General features: G+C 38.7%; 1 protein-coding gene across 5 annotated transcripts in view; it reads left to right on the top strand.

The window, feature by feature from the left end:
* The window catches only part of KAT6B (lysine acetyltransferase 6B), a 180,657-nt gene that overhangs the window by 104,305 nt on the left and 50,285 nt on the right, over positions 1-26,067 (top strand). For all 5 annotated transcript variants that reach the window (XM_070364760.1, XM_070364759.1, XM_070364758.1 and 2 more), the window contains exons 4-7: positions 12,304-12,412; positions 22,975-23,090; positions 23,334-23,415; positions 25,827-25,959. In XM_070364760.1, the coding sequence (XP_070220861.1) occupies positions 12,304-12,412; positions 22,975-23,090; positions 23,334-23,415; positions 25,827-25,959 (440 nt within the window). The remainder of the gene's footprint in view (positions 1-12,303; positions 12,413-22,974; positions 23,091-23,333; positions 23,416-25,826; positions 25,960-26,067) is intronic.

The raw sequence follows: 26,067 nt of genomic DNA, 5'->3' as shown, positions 1-26,067 counted from the left end.
AGGTAGAACAATCAAAAAATAAAGGGAAAACAAATTATTGATAGCAGGAATGGAAGAGAGGATATCACTTGAAGATATAAAAAGAATAATAATGGAACATTATGAGCAATTTTATGCCAATAAATTGGGCAGCTTAGATTACATGAGAAAATTCCTTGAATGCCCAAATCACCACAGCTGATACATACAGACAAAGTGGCAACTCTGAATAGCTCTATATCTGTTGAAGAAATTGAAATCAAAACTGTGGTACAAAGGAAACTCTGTAAATGTCAGACAACAGATAACTTTAATGGTGAAGTCTACAAAATATTTAGCAATACAAATGTTAGATTAATTCTTTCAGAAAGTAGGAGGTAACACAATTTTATTTCTCTTTGGTAGCAGTGAACATTCAGAAATTGAAGTACCATTTATAATAGCATCAAACAATATGAAAGTATATAGGGATGAATTTAGCAAAATATGCACCCTGTAAAGTATAACCATTATTGAAAGAAAGGAAAGAAGACCTAAGTAAGTGGAGAAATATACCTGCTCATGGATTGGAGGACTCAGTAATGTTACAGAGTCAGCACTCCCCAAACTAGTCTACCTAGTCAACACAATCACGATAAAGCAAGCTTTGTTCTAGAATTTGATAAGTTGGTTGAAAAACTGAAATGGTGATACAAAGAACTTAGAATAACCAAAACAAATTTTGAAAAAGAAGACCAAAGTTGAAGGACTAATTCAATGGGAAGAAGAAAATCTCTACAAATTATCCTGGAATCGCTGGATATACATATGGAAAAAAGTGAATCTTGACCCTTACTTCACTCCATACACAGAAATTAAGTAAAAATGCATCATAGACTTAATTTATAAATGAATGCCATGCAACTAGATGAAAATATATGATAAAGGCTTTGTAACTTTGGATTAGGCAAAGATTTTTTAGAGTGGACATGAAAAGTAGAAAAAATGGTAAATAGGACCTCATAAAAATGAAAAACTGCTGTTTCTAAAAAAAAAAAAAGAATTGTTAGGAAAATGAAGAGATAAGCCACAGAATTAGAGAAAATATTCAAAGTACATGTATTTTTTATATATAAGTAAGTGTTAGCCCCTTCAGTTGTGTCCAACTCTTTGTGACCCCATGGACTGTAGCCCGCTAGGCTCAGGCTCTTCTATCCATGGAATTCTCCAGCAAGAGTACTAGAGTGGGTTGCTCTTTCCTTCTCCAGGGGATCTTCCCCACCCAAGGATCAAACCCAGTCTCCTGCATTGCTGGCAGATTCATTACCATCTGAGCCACCAGGGAAGCCCTTTATATAAAGGAGTTGTATCTAGAACATATATCTTGCAACTCAGTAATGAGACAAACAACCCATTTTAAAAACAGATGTTATAGGGTGTGTTCCTTAGGAATCAGACACTGAGATAAAGTTTTATGGTAGGATATTTATTAAGGGAAGCCTTTAGTAATACCTATGCTTGTGGGAGGAATTGCAGTGAAGCAGCATTGGGCAGAGGAGAGGATTGAGCAGCGATGCAGCTCAATAACAGCCATGGCTGACTTTTTGTGTAGTTCTTGGATATGGGCCACTGCAGGAAGGAGGGTATCCTTTGGTGACGTGACTCTGCAACTGAAGCAGTCCCTGAAGGGAGTGACAGCTGACAGCTGCCTGCTGGTTGCATTTCAATAGCTGGGGCAACAGGTTTTTAATTGGGAGAAGGTTTGGCAATATATTGCAGTAGACCATGATGACAGGTAGACAGTCTGATAGAAATTGTACAAAGGAAGATGTGTGAATGGCCATTGAGCACAAGCCATCAGGTTTATGCAAATTAAAACCACAATGAGATACTCTTACACACTCTCTAAAATGGTTAAAATTAAAAAGACTGGCAAAACCAAAGTGCAACCAGGAGTGTAAAATGGGGCAATTCACTTCAGAAACCACTCTTGACAGTTTCTTATAAAGGTAAACATATACTTACCATTTTACCCAGCAGTTTAACTCCTAAAAAGACATGAAAACATGTAACTCCAAAGAGAAATGAAAACATGTTGAATAGTGCATAGCATTTCAGCTGCCACATAAATCTCTGTGGAGGCAGAACATTGTTGGAGTTGGTGGTGTGATAATATTATTGAGAAGGTGACCAGCTACCATGTTAATATCCATCTACCTGTGCCTCATCTTTTCACTCTGCTTCCCTGTTTGTACCTGATTACAGTCAGTTCAGTTGCCTATATTAGGACTTCCCTGGTGGCTCAGATGGTAAAGCGTCTGTCTACAATGTGGGAGACTCGGGTTCAATCCCTGGGTTGGGAAGATCCCCTGGAGAAGGAAATGGCAATCCACTCCAGTACTATTGCCTGGAAAATCCCATGGACAGAGGAGCCTGTTAGGCTACAGTCCGTGGGGTCGCAGAGAGTCGGACATGACTGAGCGACTTCACTTTCACTTTCTGTTGCCTATATTTCTGAGCAGATGATGCAGGTTTCTGTTGGTGAAACTGGTAATGAGAATGTTTACCTTCACATCATGCCTAGGTGGCCTTGGATGTAGGCACCAGATTAAAATGGGTTCCTTGGGGCAACTGAGGAAACCAATCCTATGATTCCAACTATGTAATATAGTAAAGAAAAGATTAGTGGTTAACAGGATTAGAGGGGGGTGGGAAAGATGAATAGGCAGAACAGGAGGATTTTTTTTTAGGCAGTGAAAAATACTCTGTATGATACTATTAATATAAGGGTAGATACATGTCATCTTAAATTTGTCCAACTCCATAGAATGTACAGCACCAAGAAAGAACCCTTATGTAAACTGTGGGCTCTGGGTGCTAATAATGCGTGAATGTAGGGTCATCAGTTGTAACAAATGTATGAGCCTGGTGGGGGATGCTGATAATGGGGGACACTATGCATATGTGGGGGCAAGGGGATATATGGGAAATTTCTGTACCTTCCTCTGAATTTTGCTGTGAACTTAAAACTGCTCCAGAAAAAAAAAAAAAAAAAAAAAAAGAAAGGAAAGAAAAGAAATCTGAAAGATTTGTGACACTTGACTATGAATTGATTTTAAAATTCCATTTTTCAAAATCTAGGGTAGGGTTTATATTATATTGCTAATATTGTGACATACTCACTGAAAATAGTAGTTTGTAAATCCTAAGCTGACTTCCTATAACCATGTGTTGAATTTCCAGCTGTGTTGAGTCAGACTTTGATCCCTCTTGAGAAGATAAATGGAGTATCTGCAGTTTTTAATGGTAGAGGTGTAGGAGGGACGTTCAGATGAAATCTTAAAAACCAAGTCCCTGTCCAGATAAGAAATTAAAAACCCTGGGAAAGGCAGTTGTTTCTTTATCCTACCCCTCCCCCATTTGTAGGCCTCATTACACCCCCCACCCACTCCCACCCTGGCTGCTGCTGCTAAGTCGCTTCAGTCGTGTCCGACTCTGTGCAACCCCAGAGACGGCAGCCCACCAGGCTCCCCCGTCCCTGGGATTCTCCAGGCAAGCCCACCCCTGGCTAGGGGGGGAAAAAAAGAACAAATGAGATGCTATTGTTAAATGCTGTGTTCAGGATCAGATTTGTTTCCTTCCAATAGAATCACTTTCCTTAATCAGCACTCTTATAAATGGCACACCTGCCTAATTAGAACAAGTTCTAGACTGCAGGATATGGTGTGAGCATTTCAGTTACCTCCACACAATTGATAGCTATTGTGACTGATATTCTTAGAAAGTCTTCCCCTCTCTCCTCTTTTTATTCCTCTGTGGCTAAGCTTTTTATTATTTTATACTTATGACTCTGCCTTTGATTGTGGAAATTTCATGGTATGTGGTCATTGATGTTGTTTCTGTTTCTACGTTATTCCTTAAGTGAAAAAAGAGGTGATGTATTTATGGATATGTGTAGGGATGCTTTTAAATATTTTTATTTTATTAGATTTAATTTGCTTGTTGTCACTCTTAAAATACAGAGAACTCCCTTGACTGTGACAAGGAGGTGAAATACAGCAGTCACATTCAAGATCTCCATACATTAGCCATAATAAATCCTTTTGCCCTGAGTAATACAGAAACTCAATCCAGAGCCAGTGAGGATGATGTAGTGCTCCCTCACAGAACCAATCACCCACAGAGAAGCATAATGAGCAAGGGAGGTGATATAATAAAACCTCTATGGCCAGAGGAAAATTATGGGAAAAACTGTTGCCTATGAAAAGTCTTGTAATAAGTATATCTCCAATTATCTTCCGAAAGAAATTATTTAGGCATCTGCTCAGGTTAAGATTCATGACTTAAATGCAAGAATGGCCTTAGAATAAAGCAAAAGGGTATGTGAGCGTAGAGAAGATGGCGCTGGACATGTGAACAGAGCTCTGTTGTGCCCCAAGGATCTGCAGTAGCCCCGGTGCCACTCTGAGGGTGCGTGGTCACCAAACCTTCTTCTTGCAGAGGGGTGGCTGCACTGACCACCGAGGGGGACAAAATAACACTCTTAAAAAATAAGATGATTTCAATGATCACGGAAAAACTGTCAGAGTTATACTCTGAAATATGCTGTTTCCCAAGACCACGACTTAAGCCGATCACTATAAAGGAAAAAATCCTGAATGTGCATGATCTGTATCCTCATTAGGAGTGGGCTTGATCTGTTCAGACAGATATCAGTTGAGTAAGTGTGTTAAGTGGTGAGAAATGAAGTCTAGCTCTTTATTAGATAAGCGGCAAGTAGAGTGCTGAAGCAGCCAAAAAATAAAAAAAGAGGAAGTATGTTACCCAAAAACATGAACAATGTCATCCTCCGTTGTCCCAGTGCTGTCACTTGTACGTTTTGTGGGAAGTAATTCATTACCAATAATAAAACACCAAGGCTTGTAAAATACTTTTTTTAAATAGATTGAACAGATTAATGCTTTTTTATAATTCTGTTACTCTGACCACGGTGTATTCATCTTTCTTGACTTCTTTTTTGTGTGTTAGGTAGTAGCACCTGAGTGTGGCCCCAGATCTATCTTGCATACAATCTATAGTGAGGGAGCCCCAATAGTTAATATTTGTGGGAGTGATGAGGCAGTTTTCCTCCCAGCTGATTTTTAAAATTTTCTATCTTGTCAGATTAGACCCACGGAAGTATTATGTCCAAACATAAGTATCAGTCACTGTAAAAGATCAGAATAGGAAAAAAGCAGTCAGATTAGACCTTATGGCACTCACTTTGCCACCAGTCGTTGCTTCATATTAAAGTCATTAAAAATATACATTAAAATAAAGAACAGTAGTCAGTACATAGGGCCTGTTAAATCAGAGAAGTCAGTCTGAACCAAAAAGCAGTCTTTTCGTTTGTTCTTTCATTTATTCCATAAATGTATTTTGAGGCTGGAGCAATAGCAACAAATCTCTGCTCTTTTAATGTTTACTAAGTGAAACGAAACAGACAGACGATCCAGCATATGTCAGATAGTGATGTACACTGGGCAGAAAAATAAAGCAAAGCACGGAGGATCCAGAGGCGCTGCTGGAGCGCCCTTTGGAGAGAGTTGTCAGGGACAGCCCTTCTGATAAGGTGGTACCTAAATCCACCTCCAAAGGAAATGAAGGACCAGCCATGGGAAGCAGAAAGAGCGAAGAGCTTAGAGTCAGCAAGACGCCATGTCTTAATAGCTTTGTGACCAGAGGGAGCATTTAACTCACCTGTGACACAGAGACAGACAGGAGTCACCAGGCCTGTTTCACAGGGTTCGTGTTCAGCACAAGTGAGACACTTGAGAAAACCAGGAAACAGGAAAGCAGTACCTTGACTTCAGATTTCAGCGTGAAACGATAAGAGGGTACAAATTAAAGAGATAAATACAGCAGCCTTAAAACAGCCCTTTCATACGGCTTGTTGTGAAATTTTGAATTGAGTTGTCTGAGCTGAAGTGTAGAGAACTTTCTCCAAAGATGAACCATTTGATACTGGGGTGCACAAGATTTATATTCATCTTTGTTTGCCTTCATGGTATTATTTGTTTAAGATTTTATGTTTGTTTGTGCTTTTCTTCCTTTGACGTCTTTTTCTTTCCTTTCCCTCTGAGCTTTCCTTTTATTAAATCGGCTCCAGGCCTCTTCACTCTCAGTTGAGGCGATTTCTACCCTGTTCCTGTACTCTCTGATTAACTCATTAAAAACAAAACCCAGAAAACCCTTTAAGATGAATACTTATCATGGGGCTCAGAGCCTCCCAACATCCACCTTTTATAGAGTAATTCTAGACTCCAGATCAAATTATTTGCACTGATGTTTATTAAGGACTTGAAGTTGTTTGTTTACCCTGTTTGTTTTTATAGCCTGAGTGAATTTTGCAATAATTATAACAATGTTTGAACAGAACTTTGTAGCCTACAAAGTACTTCACACACTCACTCACATGGGAACTTTAGCAATCCTGGATCAAGACAACATGGACTCTATTGCGCTCTTTTTAAAATGGGGGAAGCTGAGACTCAGAGAACAGAAAATAAATTCAGGTCTTTTCATGATACAAGTGTGAATATATGAATGAGAAGTGCGGAATTGTTTCCAGCACTTGGCATTACTAAAATGATGTTTTATAAGTGAAAGTGAAAGTCGCTCGGTTGTGTCCGACTCTGCCACCCTGTGGAATCGTCCATGGAATTCTCCATGCCAGAATACTGGAGTTGGTTGCCGTTCCCTTCTCCAGGGCATCTTCCCAACCCAGGGATCGAACCCAGGTCTCCTGAATTGCAGGAGAATTCTTTACCAGCTGAACTACCAGGGAAGCCCTGTTTTAGAAGTAGATTCAAGAAATTTTGTAGATGACTCCAGGAGAAGAATCCATAAGGGATTATGGAAAGAGAGGACTATGTCCCTGATCACTGTGAATGGTGACTGTGGAGACAAAACCCCCTTTGGTGTCATTGTCAGAACGAGGAGGTAAGCCTGGGTGCTCTTGCCTCCATCTGTGCATGACCTTTTTTTTTTGACAGTTACTTTGACTAACAAGACTAGCAAGCATCTTTTTTTTTTTTTTTTCCCCTTCAGGGCAGAAATAAAAGTAACCATAAACAAATATAAAACTTACCTAAAATGAGTTGTCTTGAATTTAAAAATGTTTCCTCAGAAAATACTATTTTATTTTTATATTGAGGGTTCCTGAAGACTCTTAAAATGTCTTTTAAAGTATAATAGAATCAATAAAAAAATTAGAGCTCAGCTGGGAAGGGCCTTTGAAATTATCTAGCTACGGAACCATTTAACTATTTGATCTGGAAAGGATCTTTGAAAAGGTCCCAGATCCCAACTTGTGGGAGACTCCTTTTTTCACCCTGGTGTCCTTGACATCCTGATAGAGTCCACCCAGCCTCTCATGGCCTCTTCTGATTATGAAGACCGTATGGTTCCATTTATATGAGGTCCTTAGATTACTCAAACTCATGGAGACAGAAAGCAGAACGGCATTTGCCTGGGGCTAGAGGAGAAAGGCAATGGCACCCCACTCCAGTATTCCTGCCTGGAAAATCCCACGGACAGAGGAGCCTGGTAGGCTGCAGTCCATGGGGTCGCTGAGGGTCGGACACGACTGAGCGACTTCACTTTCACTTTTCACTTTCATGCATTGGAGAAGGAAATGGCAACCCACTCCAGTGTTCTTGCCTGGAGAATCCCAGGGACGGGGGAACCTGGTGGGCTGCCGTCTATGGGGTCACCCAGAGTCGGACACGACTGAAGTGACTTAGCAGCAGCAGAGGAGAATAGGGAGTTAGTATTTAATGGGAACAGAGTGTCAGCTTGGGAAAATGGAAAAGTCCTAGAGATCAGTATGTTGGTGGTACAACATACTTAATGCCACTGAACTGTATACTTTAAAATGGTTAAGATGATAAATTGTATGTTATATGTATTTATATATATATATATATATATATATATATATATATTATTTTTTACCACAATGTGAAAAATAAAGAAGCAAAGAAAAAAAATCATTTTGTTGTTGGAGGGTTGGGGCATGGGAAGCATGGAGAACAAACCTAACCCCTCCCCCAGAAAGATCACATGCACTGTCCCTTCCCAACAGCCTCTTCCCAGCGAACTAGCCCCAGTTCCTTCAATAGGCCATTGCATTTTGTTTTACAATATATTTGAATCATGATCAAGATAAGGACTATACATTATAATTGGCTGATAAGCCTTTTAAATTTCTGTTAGTCTGTTGTTTCTTCTTTCAAATCTGTTTCTCTGTCTCTTCCTCTCTCACTCATTCTGTCTCCCTTTTAATTTATTTGTTGAAGAAACTGGGTCATTTGTCCTCAAGAGTTTTGGTACTCGCATCCCTCTGCTATGTAGACTGATACCTTCCTCTGTCCTCTGCATTTCCTATGAAGCAGTAATTGGATTGAGTTATTTTATTTTATAAATGCTGTAATCCAACTATATAATAACTCATTTTAGGTCTTTTTTTTTTTTTAATAAGTGCCTTCCTAGCCTTTTGCTTGGAAAACTGTAAACATTGAATGGATAATTGAAAAAATTGAAAGAATCATGTCATGGACACCCTCCTACCTTTATGTAGATTCACCAACCATTAACATTTGCCGCATTAGCTCTCTCCCTCTCTGCACACAAACACACTAATACACATAGGGGTTTTTCCCCTGCATCTTTTGAGCTCAAGTGGTAGACATCATGACACTTTACTCCAAAATATTTCAGCACATAACTCCTAAGAACAGCTCCTGTATAATCAGTCAGAGTCTGGTTTGTGTATTGTCTATTAGCATATTACCCTACTAATCCAAATAATGTTCTTTATGGTCATGGCTATTTTTGAAAATTTTGAAAAGCAAGTGAAGATCACAAATTATATATTTCATTTTCCTGACACTTTAGTTGCCTAAATTGGTTCTGCCCTTTTTTGGGGTCTTACATGACATTGGCATTTTTTGAAGTGTCCCAGGCTAGTTGTTTTACATCGTGTCCCTGACTTTGGATTTGCCTGATTATCTCCTTATGATGAGTCAGACTAAATGTTCCCAGCAAGAATACTGCACAGGCAGTGCTGAGTCCTTCAGCGCCACGCTTGGAAGGCACCGGATGTCAGTTTGTCCCATAATGGCTGCTAGGTTTGATTGCTTGATTAAGGGGGTGTCTACCATATTTTTCCATTGTAAATGTACCATTTTCCCAGTTTTTCTGTTTCCCCATAATAAATAATCTGTAGCATATTAAACGTTGCTTTTTAAATAATTTTAAAAGCATGCTATTTGGTCATGGGAGAAATTGGATGGCAGAGATTATGAGCACATGAGAATTATTACCGTCAATGGAAAAAATAATTTTTAAACATTTGTTTTTCTTGATAGAGGAGAGACAAGGAGGGGAGGTAATAAAGGGGAGAAAATGGGCTTTACTGAAGGCAGATTTGTGTCTGAATCCCAGCTCCACACTTGAACCTGTGTGACTTTAGGAGAGTTACCTCACTCCTTAGAGCCTCAAGTTCTTTCCTATGATGGGCATAATAATATACATTCCTGGCAGGATTGTTAAAGTGATTAAATGAGCTAGTGTATGAGTGGCCTCTGGCCTAGCAGCTGCCCCAGGACCATCATGTGGGAAGTGAGGAAGAAATGGTCCCCAGCAGCTTGCAGAGTTTATACCTTTCCATGAGTGTTTGCTCTCCCGATGAGATTGAAATATTCATGCATGTTGATAAGAAAATATGATCAACAGGTAAGATGCCTTTTTGAAATTTCAAAGAAAGGAATTCAGAACTGGAAGATGTTTGGTTCCATTTTCAGACCTCTTAAACATGATTTGTCTGTAGTGGAATTGAGCTGCCATTTATTCAGACCTGTTTCTGATTGCAATTCATTTTAATCTATTACCAGGGATTATTTTTTGAAACAGTTTATATGTAGTCGGATTGAGAATAGTGAATCATAATAATCCCATGACCCAATTTACATGCCTTACTGTAAAAGTTTCATTTCATACAAGTGACAATTTTTTAAAGTTAATTAGACTCGGCTATACTGAGGTTAGCAAAAAGTGCTTTGAATTATCAATAATTCAGCAGAGCAGACATTTCTGTATAATGCAGTGGTTTTATAGAGTATTGTGAGATAGTTATCCCTAAAATGAATGGTTGTGAGCATACATCAGCATGGTGGGGCTTGCTTGAATGTGGCGTGAAATGATATCATCTGTGCTTTCTATTATTGAGCAGAGTGTGAACCATCGGTCTTTCTGGCCATGAACTACTAGCAACCTTTGTCCTTTGTGTTACCTTTAGTTAAAGACGAAAATGAACATGAATGCTGGCTGATGGCCATGTCTTCTTACAGTGAAAAATTCATCTGGAAAAGAAAAATAGGATTGCAGATTTGGATTTGTTTCATTGCATGAATGATATGTGACATTTTGTAAATTATTTATCACTGCAAGGATGGCAGCAATGGCTCGAGCATTGTTATATCAAATGAAAGTAGGAATCCCATTAGTATAAGGACTGGGTTTTAGCTGGAATCTATCAGGGGAATGTTGTCACTTGAAAACCAGATTGTTCTTTTAATTGCTATTTAAAGGAACAAAAGTGTTCCCAAGGTACTGCAGTTGAGCATTTGCAAGTAATAACTATGGATCCATAATTATGCAGTGCTGATTATCTGGCATTTAAAAAATGGTGGCAGGAGTCAGTGACCAATTTGTTGTAGCTTGTCTTTTTTGGTTTTTCTAGAACAGAGTTTTATTCTCTGCTTTTGAACTGGGGCTACAAAAATATATTTGCATAGTTACCTCAGAAAGTAAAGCCTGTGCATATTAAAAGAACAAATTAAACTGAAAATAAGGGCAAGACAATGAAAGTTTATATTGTAAGATGAAATTAACAGTCGTATTGAACAGTTTGCAAATGCTTGGTCATGAGATGATTTCTGGTTTTTGATGACATGCCACATTGAACCAAGATGTTTGTTGGAATCACTGTTACTATTTGAAATATTATTTTAGAATAAGGTTTTTTAAACTAGCATATATTTCTTTCATTTATTCACATATATTTTTATATAGTTAGCAAAAAACATTTTGAGTGCCTATGTGCATCAGGCTTTTGGAATAGAGTGGCTGAACAAATGAGGTTTATTCTACACTGATGTATATTTGGAAAGTTAGGCCTAGCAAAATCTTGTTTTTAATTTACATTTAAATAAAAAATATTTGTGATTATACTAAGCTTTCTTGCCTTAAATTTTTGATTCACGAGATTCAAATATAAATGCGTTAGAGTTACATTCTGATGGCTAGCAGACAACGTGTGACGCTTGGAATATGCAGTAAAATTTTAGTTCTCATACCGTGTGGCTGTGCAAAATAATGTGACCAGACCTGTAGGCACAGTCAGCTCTTCGTATGGATGGGAACACTAGCGTTGCTGGTAGTCATAAATAACAATGAAGGCACTAAAATGTATGCAGATTTATACATTGTTAAAAGCAGTTTCCTTTGTGAGAGTTAAAGGGGTGCTAGGGATTAGACAAATGTTTTGTTTCTTTTATTGAAGGGGAATGTCAGAGATTGAGAGTTTATCCATTTTGTGTGGCATGGTATGGTTTACTTTTGAAGACGTTGGTGTCAGAAAAGCCTTGTTAATGGTCTTTTGATCATCTTAAACGATCCTACAGAATTTTAAAGTTCTTAACATTTTTTTGGCCATGCCACGGAGCATGCAAAATATTAGTTCCCAGACCAGGGATCCAACCCATGCCCCCTGCAGTGGAAATGCAGAGTCCTAATCACTGAATCACCGTGGAAAACCCCTTCTTTAGTTCTAAGGCTGTTATTATGTCACCTTTTAACATGCCAGTATTTTATGTCATATGTTTAATTGATGGATAATAGTAACCTGTACTAAAACACTTGATGAAATTTAAGCAATCTGGTCTGACTAGATGATATTCATAGACTGTAATACTGAATAGATGAATCAATTTATTGTAGGCATATAGATTATGGAAACGATTTGAGACTTCAAATGAATTCTTAATGTTCATTTCAGGAAGGTAATACATAATATATATAAAGGTTTTAAATTTCATTGGCTTAATAAAAATTATTTCTGAGTCTTATGCATTACACTTAAATGTATTATTCAGGCAGTACTTCACTATCAAATAATTTGAGGGTTTTTTTAATTATCAGAAAATATTGATATGAATACCCTATTCTTTCTTTGGTAAAGAAATATGTAAGACGCTTTTGAAGTGGAAAGCTAAGTGTTTTTTCATTTTAATTTTTTCATAGCCCCGTGCCGATCCCATTCCAATATGTAGCTTCTGTCTGGGGACAAAGGAATCAAATCGTGAAAAGAAACCAGAAGAACTTCTCTCTTGTGCAGATTGTGGCAGTAGTGGTAAGTTGTTATTTTTTGTGTGTGTGTAAAGTGACTCCCTATTATAGCTACGTGCAATTTCTCTATCCAAAAATACTTGTTATTTAAAGCAATTATTTGATAATAGTGTAAGCTTTAAATTTAAAAAGTAAATACAGGTTGGGGGGAAGTGAGTATATTCTCACTGATATAAACAGTGTTATATACGTTTATAAAATATTATGTATTCATATTTTAAATTAACCTTAGATTTCGTGCCAGCATTGGTAATTCAACGTGGAATATTCTACCTTGAAGGTAAATTCAGGGTAGAAAATTCTAAATTTTCAAGTTGATTGCAGCTAGAATCACTTGTTTTTATAACCTGAAGTCTCAATTTAATACATTTGAGTAGAAATATATAGTGTTTCGGAGAAGGCAATGGCACCCCACTCCGGTACTCTTGCCTGGAAAATCCCACAGACAGAGGAGCCTGGAAGGCTGCAGTCCATGGGGTCACTGAGGGTCGGACACAACTGAGCGACTTCACTTTCACTTTTCACTTTCATGCGTTGGAAAAGGGAATGGCAACCCACTCCAGTGTTCTTGCCTGGAGAATCCCAGGGACGGGGGAGCCTGGTGGGCTGCCGTCTATGGGGTCGCACAGAGTCGGACACGACTGAAGCAACTTAGCAGGAGCAACAGCATATAGTGTTTCAGGTCCTGACACCTACTGGTGAAATATAATATTACAGCCCAGCTCTGTGTGGCAGACTGAAGGGGATGCACAGGATTCTGGCAACTGCACTGATAACAATCCAGAAATCATCAGGCATAAAAGAAACTCAAATTGCCCAGAGTAAGCTAGGAAAAGAGTGGTCTACTCAGAAAGTGATACTGAAATCAAGGAGCTACTGGGTAGGGATATGGTTAGTTGCTCAGTTGTATCGGACTTTTTGCAACCCCGCCCGCCAGGCTACTCTGTCCATGGAACTCTCCAGGCAAGAATACTGGAGAGGACTGGGTCATTGGTACATTGCAATATCCAAAAAGCTTTCAAGATTGCTGTCACCTCTTTTTCTCAGCATAGGACTTTAAGCGCACATTTCCACTTTTGTAATGGAAATTAAGTCACATTATGCTTATACTAAAAGAATTTGTCTTGGAATTTACTTGGTGGTGCAGTGGTTAAGACTGCACTTCACTGCGGAGGCAGGGTTCAGACTCAAGATCCCACAGGCTGCAAGGCTTGGCAAGAAAGATAATTAAAAAGAATTTGTCTTACCAGCCAGCCTTCCTTCTTAAGTTGCCTAGAGATATATATGGTTATATGTATGTGTGTATACACACACATACACAACTCAGCAGAGTGGCAGTTACTGAACTTTTAAAAGTCAACCTCTGTATTAATCTTTAAATTTTCTTCTCCTAGCCTACTGAAACTTTTCCCTGAAAAAATGTTATTTTAAAATTAACACCCAAGTATTGCTCTAGTTATAGTTAATTCTTTAAAAACATCAACAAATCTGCAAAACACAATAGCATTCTCTTGTTTAGCAAGTCAATAATATAGTATAGTGGTTAAGACCAAACTAGAAAGCTGGCCATAGCCCCTTTACTTGAATGAGTTAACCATCCTCAGCCTCAGTTCCCTTATTGGAAACATAGAGATAATGATAGCATCTTATATCTTGGGTTGTGTGGAAGCTAAAGAAGAGAACACAAGTAAATAACCTAACACATGGTCTGCACTCTGGTAAGTGTACTCTACACATCAGCAGTTGTTGGTCTTTTTTTATTTTTGGCGGATCAAATTGTTTTCCTTGATTGCTGCAGGAAATTTAAGATCTTATTGTTTATGACAGCTGCGTGATGGTTGGATGGAGGAAATGTTTCACACTGAAGAATGACACTGCTGTGTAATGATTCTTCCTCCTCCTATGAAGGTTTAACTTGATAGATCCTAAATGGTTCTCCAGCTCTCAGGACTTGACTCGGAGAAATAAGACATTTCAAACTCTGCTTGAGCAATGCTTTCTGACAGTCTTTTTGATGGGCTTTACGGATTCATTAAAACTTTCCACCTGCCATCATATCGTGGCTGGTGGCAAAAGGGCATGGAAACATTATCTGGATGTTCGGATTAATAAATCTCAATCCTTCACTCTCCTTGTTTTATCCTGGTGAGCTAGTGCCTCACTCATCAGTTCTGACTCTGCAGTTACCTTTTGGGTTTTCCCACGAGGCTCATTCTGAATGAATTATTGTTTTGTGTAACCGCCTGGTCAATTTAGTAGTAGTGTTTAGTAGTAGTAGTGTTCTCTTGTCTAAGGTTTACCCTTTGTGATTTTTAAGGTGGTACTTTAAAAACACTCTTAACTGTTTTATTTCTTCAGTGTCTATTTGTCTGGGCACCTAGACAGATTAAAGTCGTACTTAAATCTGGAAAGAAAAGTTCCCTTCATATATTTCCTTCCCTCTAGTGATACACTTACTTAAGTTGATAAGAGATCATTATCTTCCAGATCATAACGTCAAGGCTTCTTTCACAGGGTATAAAGGCGTAATTCTAAACAGGTACATCTTAGATTTTCTGATGTAACCAATCTCCCTTCATCTTTCCCAGATTGAAGCCTGCCAAAAGAGAGGTTTGAGTTCCTTTTTAGTTAGAGGTGACTGAAATATTTTTACTCCTAAAGTTTCTTACTTTTCCAGAGTATATAGGTGTAGTGTTGGGTTTTCTTTTTTCAAAAATGGTCTCGTTTTCTCTTTTAACACATGGGGAAGAATGGATTGAGGATGCTGTCTAAAAGACTTATATCCAGAGTCATTTTGTGAGCACCCTGCCACACACACACACAGCATGAGCTAGAAGCTTTGGAGTTGAGATGTGGGTCATGGTAGAAATTCAAGACCTGGGATCGTCAGGTCCCTTTTTTTAGGATAGAGGATGTATGGTTCAGTGTGCTTCTCTGGACTCCCCTATGTGATCTGGCTCTAGTGTTAGGTTCACTTAATCTTCCCTTGTAATGCTCAAAATTCTCCAAGCCAGGCCTAAACGGTACGTGAACCGTGAACTTCCAGATGTTCAAGCTGGATTTAGAAAAGGCAGAGGAACCAGAGATCAAATTGCCAACATCTGTTGGATCATTGAAAAAGCAAGAGAGTTCCAGAAAAACATCTACTTCTGCTTTATTGACTACACCAAAGCCTTTGACTGTGTGGATCACAACAAACTGGAAAATTCTTCAGAAGATGGGAATACCAGACCACCTGACCTGCCTCCTGAGAAATCTGTATGCAGGTCAAGAAGCAACAGTTAGAACTAGACGTGGAACAACAGACTGGTTCCAAATTGGGAAAGGAGTACATCAAGGCTGTATATTGTCACCCTGCTTATTTAACTTCTATGCAGAGTGTATCATGAAAAACTCTGGGCTGGAAGAAGCACAAGCTGGAATCAAGATTGCCAGGAGAAATATCAGTAACCTCAGATATGAAGATAACACCACCCTTATGGCAGAAAGTGAAGAGGAACTCGAAAAGCCTCTTGATGAAAGTGAAAGAGGACAGTGGAAAAGTTGGCTTAAAACTCAACATTCAGAAAACTAAGATCATGGCTTCTGGGCCCATCACTTCATGGCAAATAGATGGGGAAACAATGGAAACAGTGACAGACTTTATTTTCTTGGTCTCCAAAATTACTGCAGATGGTGACTGCAGCCATGAAATTAAAAGATACTTGCTCCTTGGAAGAAAACTTATGACCAACCTAGACAGCATATTAAAAAGCAGAGACATTACTTTTCCAACAGAGGTCCGTCTAGTCAAGGCTATGGTTTTTCCAGTAGTCATGTATGGATGTGAGAGTTGGACTATAAAGAAAGCTGAGCACTGAAGAATTGATACTTTTGAACTGTGATGTTGGAGAAGACTCTTGAGAGTCCCTTGGACTGCAGGGAGATCCAACCAGTCCATCCTAAAGGAAATCAATCCTGAATATTCATTGGAAAGACTGATGTTGAAGCTGAAACTCTGATACTTTGGCCCCCTGATGCAAAGAACTGACTCATTTAAAAAGACCCTGGAGAAGGCAATGGCAACCCACTCCAGTGTTCTTGCCTGGAGAATCCCAGGGACAGGGGAGCCTGGTGGGCTGCCATCCATAGGGTCACACAGAGTTGGACACGACTGAAGCAACTTAGCAGCAGCAGCAGTCTTTAAATAGAAGGACTAAAAGAAAAATATGGTTCTTCTTAGAAAGCTTGCGGAGATTTTGTAGTTACAGTGCTCTGTTGTGACATGTCAGTGATTATAGGGAAAAAAGAATCAAATAGCTTGGCCTGGCTCAGCAGTGGCCCCCAGTAATGGTGGGAGCCCTGGTGTCATGGTCCAGTTCAGTTTCAGAAGTGGGAATTACAGAGTGGCTGGTAGCCCTGGTTGGCCTTACAGAAATGACCACTATCTCATACTCTAGAGTCCATTGGTTCTGGGATCGGATTGAGACTGCTTGTAATGATCAAAGGAATCCCTAATGTAAGACGTTTCTGTGAAAAACAAAACAAAACCATAGCCTTGTAAAACAAAATAAAAAAAGGAAATATAGATAACAGCCCATAAGGATTGCTTTTAAATGTGTTTCCCACATGTGCCTGTTGGTTTTTAGTCACCTCTTTCTATCTGAAGTATCATTTATATGATGTCACATTTAGACTGCTTAGACTTCACAGACCTGGGTAATAAGTGTTTCCTTCTGCTTACATCATAAAGTAAAGCCAATTAGAAATTTCTGTATTTTTAAGATGGCTCAGTGCTGCAAATGGGCAGTATTTTCTTTAACTGTGTTTTTTCTGCTAAAACTGTTGAAAAAAAATTATTCAAGTTTGCAGGTAGTAAAACTGTGAAGGGAGGTAAATAGTGCAAGGAGCCCCAGATGCAGCGCTGCAGTCCTCTTTACTTGCTGGCTATGGAACCGTACGTAGCTGTACACATCTGTGAGGTTTGGAGGGTGAAGTCTGTATCCTGCATCCACAGGGCTGTTGTGAGGATCCAGTGAGATAATGCTATGAAGATCATCACTATCTATAAATCATCACACAAAAACACCAAAGGGCTGTTCGAAGCACTAATAGGAATGTGGGACTCATCACATAGTCTTCAGGTCTATGGAAATGCTGAGACTAAGAAGTGATTTTACTTGACTTTCATGGATCAGCCTACTTTGAAATTAACACTGTTATATTCTCTTTGCCTCATTAAGACCAAATTATCTTTAATTAGCTTCACATAAGTATTAGATATTATACCAAATGAAATTTTGTGTCTGCTGCTCAGATTGCTGGGTGGTTAAATCTTACTTACAGATGAGTTCTGTGCATGTGTGTTTTCAAATTAGCAAATCTAAGATAAGTGCACAGTTCAAAATTACAGCATCATTCTAAGTGGAAGCTCATTGACACTGGAGACAGCATGGCTGCTGAGATGCAGCTGGAGAGCAGGAAGATTACCTTTGTACAGTGAAGGAAGCCGGAGACGTGGAGTCGCGTACCAGTCTGTCCTCAGGAGCCCTGAAGTCTGTCCTGGGTTTGTTTTATTAGTGTTAACCCTGAGTAAAACTTGCCTGCCTTCTGCTCCCAGGGAGCTGGTTGGTGCAATATACACATATATGTAGTCACTAGCTTCTTGATGTTACTGTGAGAAAATACCCCAGGGATTGGTTAGTTAGTTGTCCAGTTTCACACCGACTATACACAGATTGAAAACTGGGTTTGGAAGAAGCCCCTTAACTAGGAAGAAACCTCGAGATGGACTCCAAGAGGAAGGAGGGATGGAGGAGGAAGCCCCCCTCTCCACAAGCCCACAGCTGGATTGGCAGTCCATGCAGAGTAACAGGAAGCAGAAGCCTTGCTTCCGACCTGTTATTTCACTAAAATTCTGCTGGTATGATTAACAGTGACCTCCATGTAGCAAACTCTAAAGGTGCCTTCTAAGTTTTTTTAAAACTCTAGGGACTTCCCTGGCAAAAAAGTAGCTAAGTCTCTGAGTTTCCACTGCAGGGGGCACAAGTTAATCTCTTTTGGAGGAACTAAGATATCCTGCATGCTGTCCAGAGGCCTGGCAAAAAAAAAAAAAAAGTCTAGTGGACATCTTTCAATCTACACCAAATACTCCTCTCAGTCATATTTGAGTTGTTGAGAATCTTTTTCCATGAAACGTTCTCATCTTTTGACTTCTGTGATTTCATATTCTCTGTGCTTTCTCTCTATCAGTTCCGTTCTTCCAGATCTTTTGTGAGCTCCCTGGCCTCTCTTCATCACCTCCGAGTTTCTTCAGCCTTTCGTCCTTGGCCCTGTGTTTCCTCACTTTGGTTCATAGCTTCTCCTGGGTTCCAGACCCTTAGATATAAGCACCTCCAGGACTCCTCTCCTTGACACTTCATGGGCTCCTCAGAGATAATATCCAAAACAGCTTATGAACCTTACACTGCTCCCTCCTCCCAAAACAACCACCACCACTCTAGCAAAGACAGAAATCTTAGCAAACAAACGACATCCTGCTTCTCCTCGGGGATTTCCCATTTCAGCAAACGACACACCACCAGCTACGCATTCAGTTCTAGAAGCCCTCCTCTGTCCTATTCTCTCACAGCAAGAAATTACCAAAAATGCATTGATTGTACATCCCAGTATTTATTCTACGTCCTCAGTATATCCACAGCCTTCACCAGACCCGCTCAGAGCTGCTATGATAATAAGCTAGCTTTCCTCTTCATATTCTTTCTCCTCATCCATTTTGCATACTTCAGCATAAATTACTTTTTTTTTAATATAAATTACTTTTTAAAACCATAAATCTAATCACAGAATTTTTAGTGTCCACCAGTTAACCTTAGGAAAAATCCAAGCCCAAAACACTCTTCTGGATTGGGCTCCTGTTGACCCCTTTGCACATCACCATCCCTGTCATATAACCTATAACTATATGAGGTTATGTAGAGGTTATATCAAACTTCTTTCCTCTTCTTAAATGTCCCCATGTTCGTCCCCGTGTTCTCCTGTCACTCTGCACATGCTGCTCTCTCCCACCCTGCCCGCCTCTGCTCCCCTCTGATCTCACTCATCCTTTTGGTGTCTTTTTAGGAAGGCCTTCCTCTAATCTCTTGCTAGACTTGCCCACATCTCCAAGCCAGCCTACCTCCAGGACTCCTCTCCTTGACACTTCATGGGCTCCTCAGAGATAATATCCAAAACAGCTTATGAACCTTACACTGCTCCCTCCTCCCAAAACAACCACCTGCTGGACCATGTGATCTGAAATGTCTGTCCTTTCCCTCATCGGGTCTTCAGTGGACAGGTAGTTGGTCAGATAACTGATGTGAGGGACCCAATGTCTTGAGTCTTTCATAGTTTTTCCATTGCTGCTATAACAAATTACCATACAGCTGTGAACAGAATTCAGTTCCTTGCATATGCAGGACCAGTGTCCCCATTTCTTGCTGTCACATAACCGGATTCCCTGCTTCTAGTGGGCACCTGTACTCCTTGGCTTGTGTGCCTCCCACTCCCCGCTGGGTGCAGTCCTTCTCCTGTGTTGAACCTCTCCTCCTCCTTTTGTCTCATGTTACTAACCAAGCTGGAGGGTTCTCTGCTTTTAAGTACTTGTGATTAGATTGGAATAATTACACAGATAATTCAGGATGATCTCCCATCTCAAGGCCTGTACCGTTGGTCACATCTGCAAAGCCCCTTTTGCCATGTCGGTTAATATATTTGTACGTTTTAGGGATTACAAATAGACATATTTGGAGGGCATTGTTCAGTCTACTACAGAGCCCATGGTTTTTTACTCCCATAATACTTGACTCAAAAATCACTTCTACCGACTTGTGGTCTCATTGGTACTTGTTTAATTTTAAACAGTACTCCTTTGGTTTCGCTGGATAAAACTGTTGTAAGTTATCAGTGCTTAAAATCTACTGGTATAAGAATGAGTGTGTGTGTGTGTGTGTGTGTGTGTGTGTGTAAACCACCATGAATTGTGTCAGCAGAGAGAACCCAAATTTTAGAGGGGATTGTTGAGTTTACAGAATGGCTAGAATGGGAGGTAAGGAATTGAATTATCAATAGCATGGTTGTCCTTTTTGTAATTACTATAGATTGTGTACTAGCGTATCAAGACTCAGTTACAGTCTTTTGTGTAAAGTTGGCAGTAAGAAAATAAAATGGAAATATTTCTTCATCCCTCAGCATCCTTTACAGAATCATAGAAATTTAGAGCTGGAAGGGATCTATGGCCAGTTCTCTTGAGCTAAATAAAGGTAAGATTGTTGCCTAAAGGAAAGATAGACTGAAGATTTTAGAATTTGATAGGGTAGCTTAAATGGTAGTAGTTGCAATATAATATTATTTAAAGTGAGAGGAAGCAATAAGAAGAAGAATATTCCTTGCTCTTGATTGAAAGTGGCTGAAATCCATTAACTTTCAAAAGTATAATTAATTATTAAAAATTATTTTTATAGGATATCTGTGAGAAAAAAATAGTAAGCTATAATATGATGTGAATTACCTTAGTTGCTGGATATTAAGCTACAAAGTACAAAAGCAGATTTTAATGTAGAGAAAAATTTAGTGCATGAAATTGAGGTCATATGTGCTAGTGATGTATGACTTACAGGAAGTAATAAAAAGGGAGAAAAAAGAGAAGTAAATGGTATACTTTTAAGCTGATGGGACCCATTTTAAGGGTGGAATTTAAATTGCTGTTCTTTAAAACTTGAGTTTTTACCCCTCACTATATAAGTGGGGGCGGGAAAACCCTGATCAAAGTAGACCTTCCCCTCCCTCTTCAGAGTATACTTCTTAAAGTCGAAAAGCGAGCTGTCTTTGTTTGCTGTTCCTGAGCAGAAAGAGGTGATTGATACATGTATATATACATAAACGCCCTCCCCCCACATTCATTTGAATGAGAGAAGCCCTTGTAAAAGAAAAGTGTCATAGGTTAAATGCATCTGCTGGGTGTCTACTGCCTGAGGTCATAATCCTATGACAACATTTTATTTGCTCAACATCTTAAATACAGATGTTTAGGTTTTTGTTGTTGTTGTGTTTTTTTTAGCTCAGGAATAGTGTGCTTTTATTAACAGTATTGATGATTGCTTTTGAATGTTTTTACTTCAAAAAGCCAAATCTCCTGGTGGGTAGAATTTTATGAAGCACCTGTTAAGCTTTAGGAAGGAGGACCTTTTTGGCAGCAACCCAAAATACATATTTAAACAATGAGCCTGCCAAAGTCAGGAAATTATAAAACAGTTTTGAAATTGCAGAATCTGCTTTTTTTTTTTTTTTTTTTTACCCTCAGGTTTCTTTTGCAGCTTGGTTATAAGTTCTTTCACATGGGACTTACTAACATCTGTACTATTTTAAGACCAGATTTAGAAAACTAAAATCAAATTTGGAGGTCTCAGGTTTATGTGATAAAAGACCATCAGATTTTAAACTTCCAGAGTCTGGACTCACACTCCCCAAACCTTTCAGAGAGATCTATTACTCAGTGTAAGCCTGGCTGACTTTCTTAAGTGGTGCTATCCCTTGGGGTCTCTAGTTTTCCTGTGTGAGGTGAGAGCTGCTAGATGAAAAGTGTGTCCAAAACAGGGTGGAAAAGCCGAACTCTCAGAAAAATGTGGGACACTTGCTAAGGGTGTGCTTCTTGGCGTGTTCTGTGTAGCCTGGACTTTGCAACTTCTTAACTCCCAAATTCACTGTTTCTATTCCTGCTTCCAGAGCTTCCCAGATGACTCAGTGGTAAAGAATCTGCCTGCCAAGCAGGACACCCAGGTTCGATCCCTGGGTTGGAAAGATCCCCTGGAGAAGGAAATGGCAACCCACTCCAGTATTCTTGCCTGGAAAATCCCATAGACAGAGGAGACTGGTGAGCTACAGTCAGTGGGGTCGCAAAGAGTCAGACGTGACTTAGCGACTTAAACAACAACTCCCACTTACAGATTTTAAATTCAGGAACCCGGGGCAAGATGGCAGTGGTGCCTTCTTTGTATATCCCAGCAATGGGGTAGTCTTTGTATACTCCTGAGTTTTTTTCTTTTTTTGCATTTGTTCATTGTATTATGTTAAGCAGCGTCAGGTTTTTATTTAGTTAACTGTTGTTTTATGTTTTATGATTTCATTACACACAGAAAGTAGGAATCATTTGAACTTCAGCACTCTGCTCACAGGCCAGCAGGCCAGAAAGCTTTGGGGTAGATGGTGGTTGATGAAGAGGGCAAGGGCAAGAGATTTAACAGAAGGCACAGGTATGAGAACATGATCTGAGCATACATTATCTTCAAGTTCTCCAAGACTTGTGATTAGAATTGGTATACATTTTCCAAGTTTCTCTTAGGGAAAACATTTGTACAGTTACTCTGTCACATATCGGTGCTAGGGGGAAGGGCAGAAGGGAAAATATAATTTGGAATCTTTGATTTTTTTCATATTTTCAAGTTCCTAAGGTTCTTTGGCTGACATCGTCACTGTCTATTAAATATTAGTGAGTTAAAAGAATCGACGGCACCATTCCCATAAAGCAGTTTATTTTTTTTATTCTTATAGGGCACCCATCCTGTTTGAAATTTTGTCCTGAATTAACAACAAATGTAAAGGCCTTAAGGTGGCAGTGCATCGAATGCAAGACGTGCAGTGCATGCAGAATCCAAGGCAAAAATGCAGTAAGTATGGCTCTCAATATCCATCTCCAGGTAAATTGTTAGCTTTCAGTGTTAAGGCCTTTCATTTTTGTAGATCGCTGCTATTTTCTTTTTAAGTGTTTAGGTGCGTGTGATACCAAATTTCAGTAGGGATCGTGGTGCCGCTTTATCTTATTTTATTATTGTTAACCAGATAACAAAAGAATTTGTGGCCTTTTACAGTTGATTTCAGTCTCAATTAGTCTCTAATATGCTACATTACAGGATAATATGCTTTTCTGTGACTCCTGTGATAGAGGATTCCATATGGAGTGCTGTGATCCCCCACTTTCCAGAATGCCAAAAGGTGAACCTTTAAACCTATTAAAAAATGTGCTTTATTAGGTACACATTAGCCTAGTCCTAATGTCTGACAGCTCAGGAGTATATAGGTTCTTTAAGCATTTTTTCATCCCTCCCACCTTCCTTATACTTGTGGGTTTAGTACAGGTTGTGAGCAGAGAAGTGTAAAAGTTTATAATTTGGGGGTAATGTATATAATAAATACTGTAATTCGGACACCCAACTAAAAAGATGATTCTTCTCTTAAAACCACTCCCCATTAGAATAAATTTAGACTAGGTCGGTTAAAAGTTTAGAGTTTTCTCCATGTTGTTCAGTAGAGTGTTCAGAGGTAAAACATTACTTGTTCTCGATGATGGTGATAATGATGACCCCAAAAAAGTCCTATAACAGGAGCCATTACCATTTTCTTGGCCATTCGTTGATAATCTTGAACATGAAGATCTGAACCATCTTACATGGGTATATCCATATAGAATATGGATTTTCTTCTCTGTTTATTGAGTAGTCAGCCAAGTTTAGCCTTCTTTTTCTCATATGATAGTATATTGAACGTTATAAATAACTCTGCCTTCTTATTACAAAGTTTATACATTTTCATTGCGAAAAATTTAGAAAATACCGATTGACAAAAAGGAATGGAAAGAATAATCAATTAGAAATTCCTTCCCTGCCCCACCCACCCTTTTAAAAAGAAATGGAAAATTCTGTACATGTTTATGGTTTTTCCCTCTTAACAATAGATTCTCATATTCCCACATCATTAAATATTCTCCCAAAGATAGTTTTTAATGAATGTGTAGAATTCCGTAGTATATAGAGCCGAGATTATAAACATGATGACTGTGGGCCACAGAAATGTTTTATTGAGACTTCTCTTAACTGTGTAACAGAAGATCTGGTACTATATTTAAAGATTTTTGAATTTGAATTTGCCAGCACTCCATTCTGCCTCAGTCTCACTGCTACCTGTTGCTTTACATTCCAGCTTGCTTCAGTCACATGTATTATACCTGGGTGGTTCCTGAACATAACTGATTTTGCAACCCCATATTTAAAAAAAAAAAAATTTAACCAATTTCATCTAGTGAATATTACAAATATTTCCAATTTTTTCATCAACAATTATTGCCTTAAGATAAATTCCTCAGGGAGGAATTTCTGGATTGAAGGCTATGTCCATGAAAGGTCATGTTAGTTTTCAGGCCAGCCAGCAGTGTATGAGAATACCTGTTTCCCTGTATGATCATCAACACTCACCATTACTATATTTCATTGAATCTAAGACACACATTTTTAAAAAACATTTTAACATCTTTGAAATCAGATGCATCTTGTAGTCATAAATAGCTTAGATTCAATGTAATACAGTGTTACTGTTTAAAATTTTTACCAGTTAGAGAATAGAAAAAATATGTCTGATAATTATTTTCTTTAGTGAAATTGAACATTTTTTTGTGTTTGGTTATTGGCTGTTTGTATATCATCTTGTAAAGCACCTGTTTTTATCCATTAATCATTTTTCTATTAGGGGTTTTCACCTTTTTCTTACTGACTTGCAGAAGCTCTTTATATTTTCATGTAGTCAAATCCATGAATCTTTTCTTTATGGCTTCAGTCTTAAGTGTCAGTCGTGCTTAAATTATGTAAAATAGCCATGTATTTTTCCTGGTGCTTATAACATTTAATTTTGTCACATAATGTTCATCTGCCTAGAATTTGTGTTTATAAAAGATAGGAAGTAATTATTTTCCTTCCAGATAGACTTCTATTTGTTCTAGCACCCCTTTCTGAATCATTTCATCCTTTCCCCACTGATTTGAAATATGACTGTTATGATATGCTAAACCTCTCCGTTGTTCTGGCCTTTTAGTTCTTATCCATTGACCTGCTTCCATATGCCACACTTCAAATTATTGTAGCTCCACAGTACTTAAACGTTTTAAGTTTTCACTTTAAAAACTATATGTTAGAATTATAACTTATTTAGTATAGAAAATTCCCAAAAAGAGATGATAAAACAAGTATTTTTTTCCTAGAAGTTCCAGTTGACTTAAAAATGTTCCGATTGACTTAAAAATGTCTCCCTTAAATCCAAAAATATATAATATCTGACAAGACTGGGTTTTCACGTGTGTGTACGTGGTGGAGGGAGGCTTGGTGACATGTTGGGCAAAACCTTATTGGAAGACTTCTCAGATGGGTCAGCCCTCTGCTCTCATCACCTTGACCCTGGGAAAACTGACCTTTAGTGACAGCTTCCTGAGCAGAATGACAAAAGGGAACGATCCACCTTCTAGGGTAAAGTTCTGCGTACAGGCATCCTTGGGCAGCTTATTACAGCTGCACTTTATATTTCATCTCTCTCCTAAAATGAAACATTAAAATATTTTTCTCATATATATATTAATTCAGGGATGTGGATTTGCCAAGTCTGCAGACCAAAGAAAAAGGGAAGAAAACTACTTCATGAGAAAGCTGCACAAATAAAACGACGATATGCAAAACCCATTGGACGACCGAAAAATAAATTAAAGCAACGATTGTTGTAGGTTGAGATCTTATCAAAAAAAATCTTTTATGTTGTGCTTTAAAATACAGTTGATTGTAACCCCCTTAGATCCCATTAACTTTTTAGCATCATTTTTACAAACTC

Source organism: Bos mutus, chromosome 28 (genome assembly GCF_027580195.1).
Source record: "Bos mutus isolate GX-2022 chromosome 28, NWIPB_WYAK_1.1, whole genome shotgun sequence".
Lineage (NCBI taxonomy): Eukaryota > Metazoa > Chordata > Mammalia > Artiodactyla > Bovidae > Bos > Bos mutus.
This window is presented reverse-complemented; position numbering and strand designations above follow the sequence as displayed.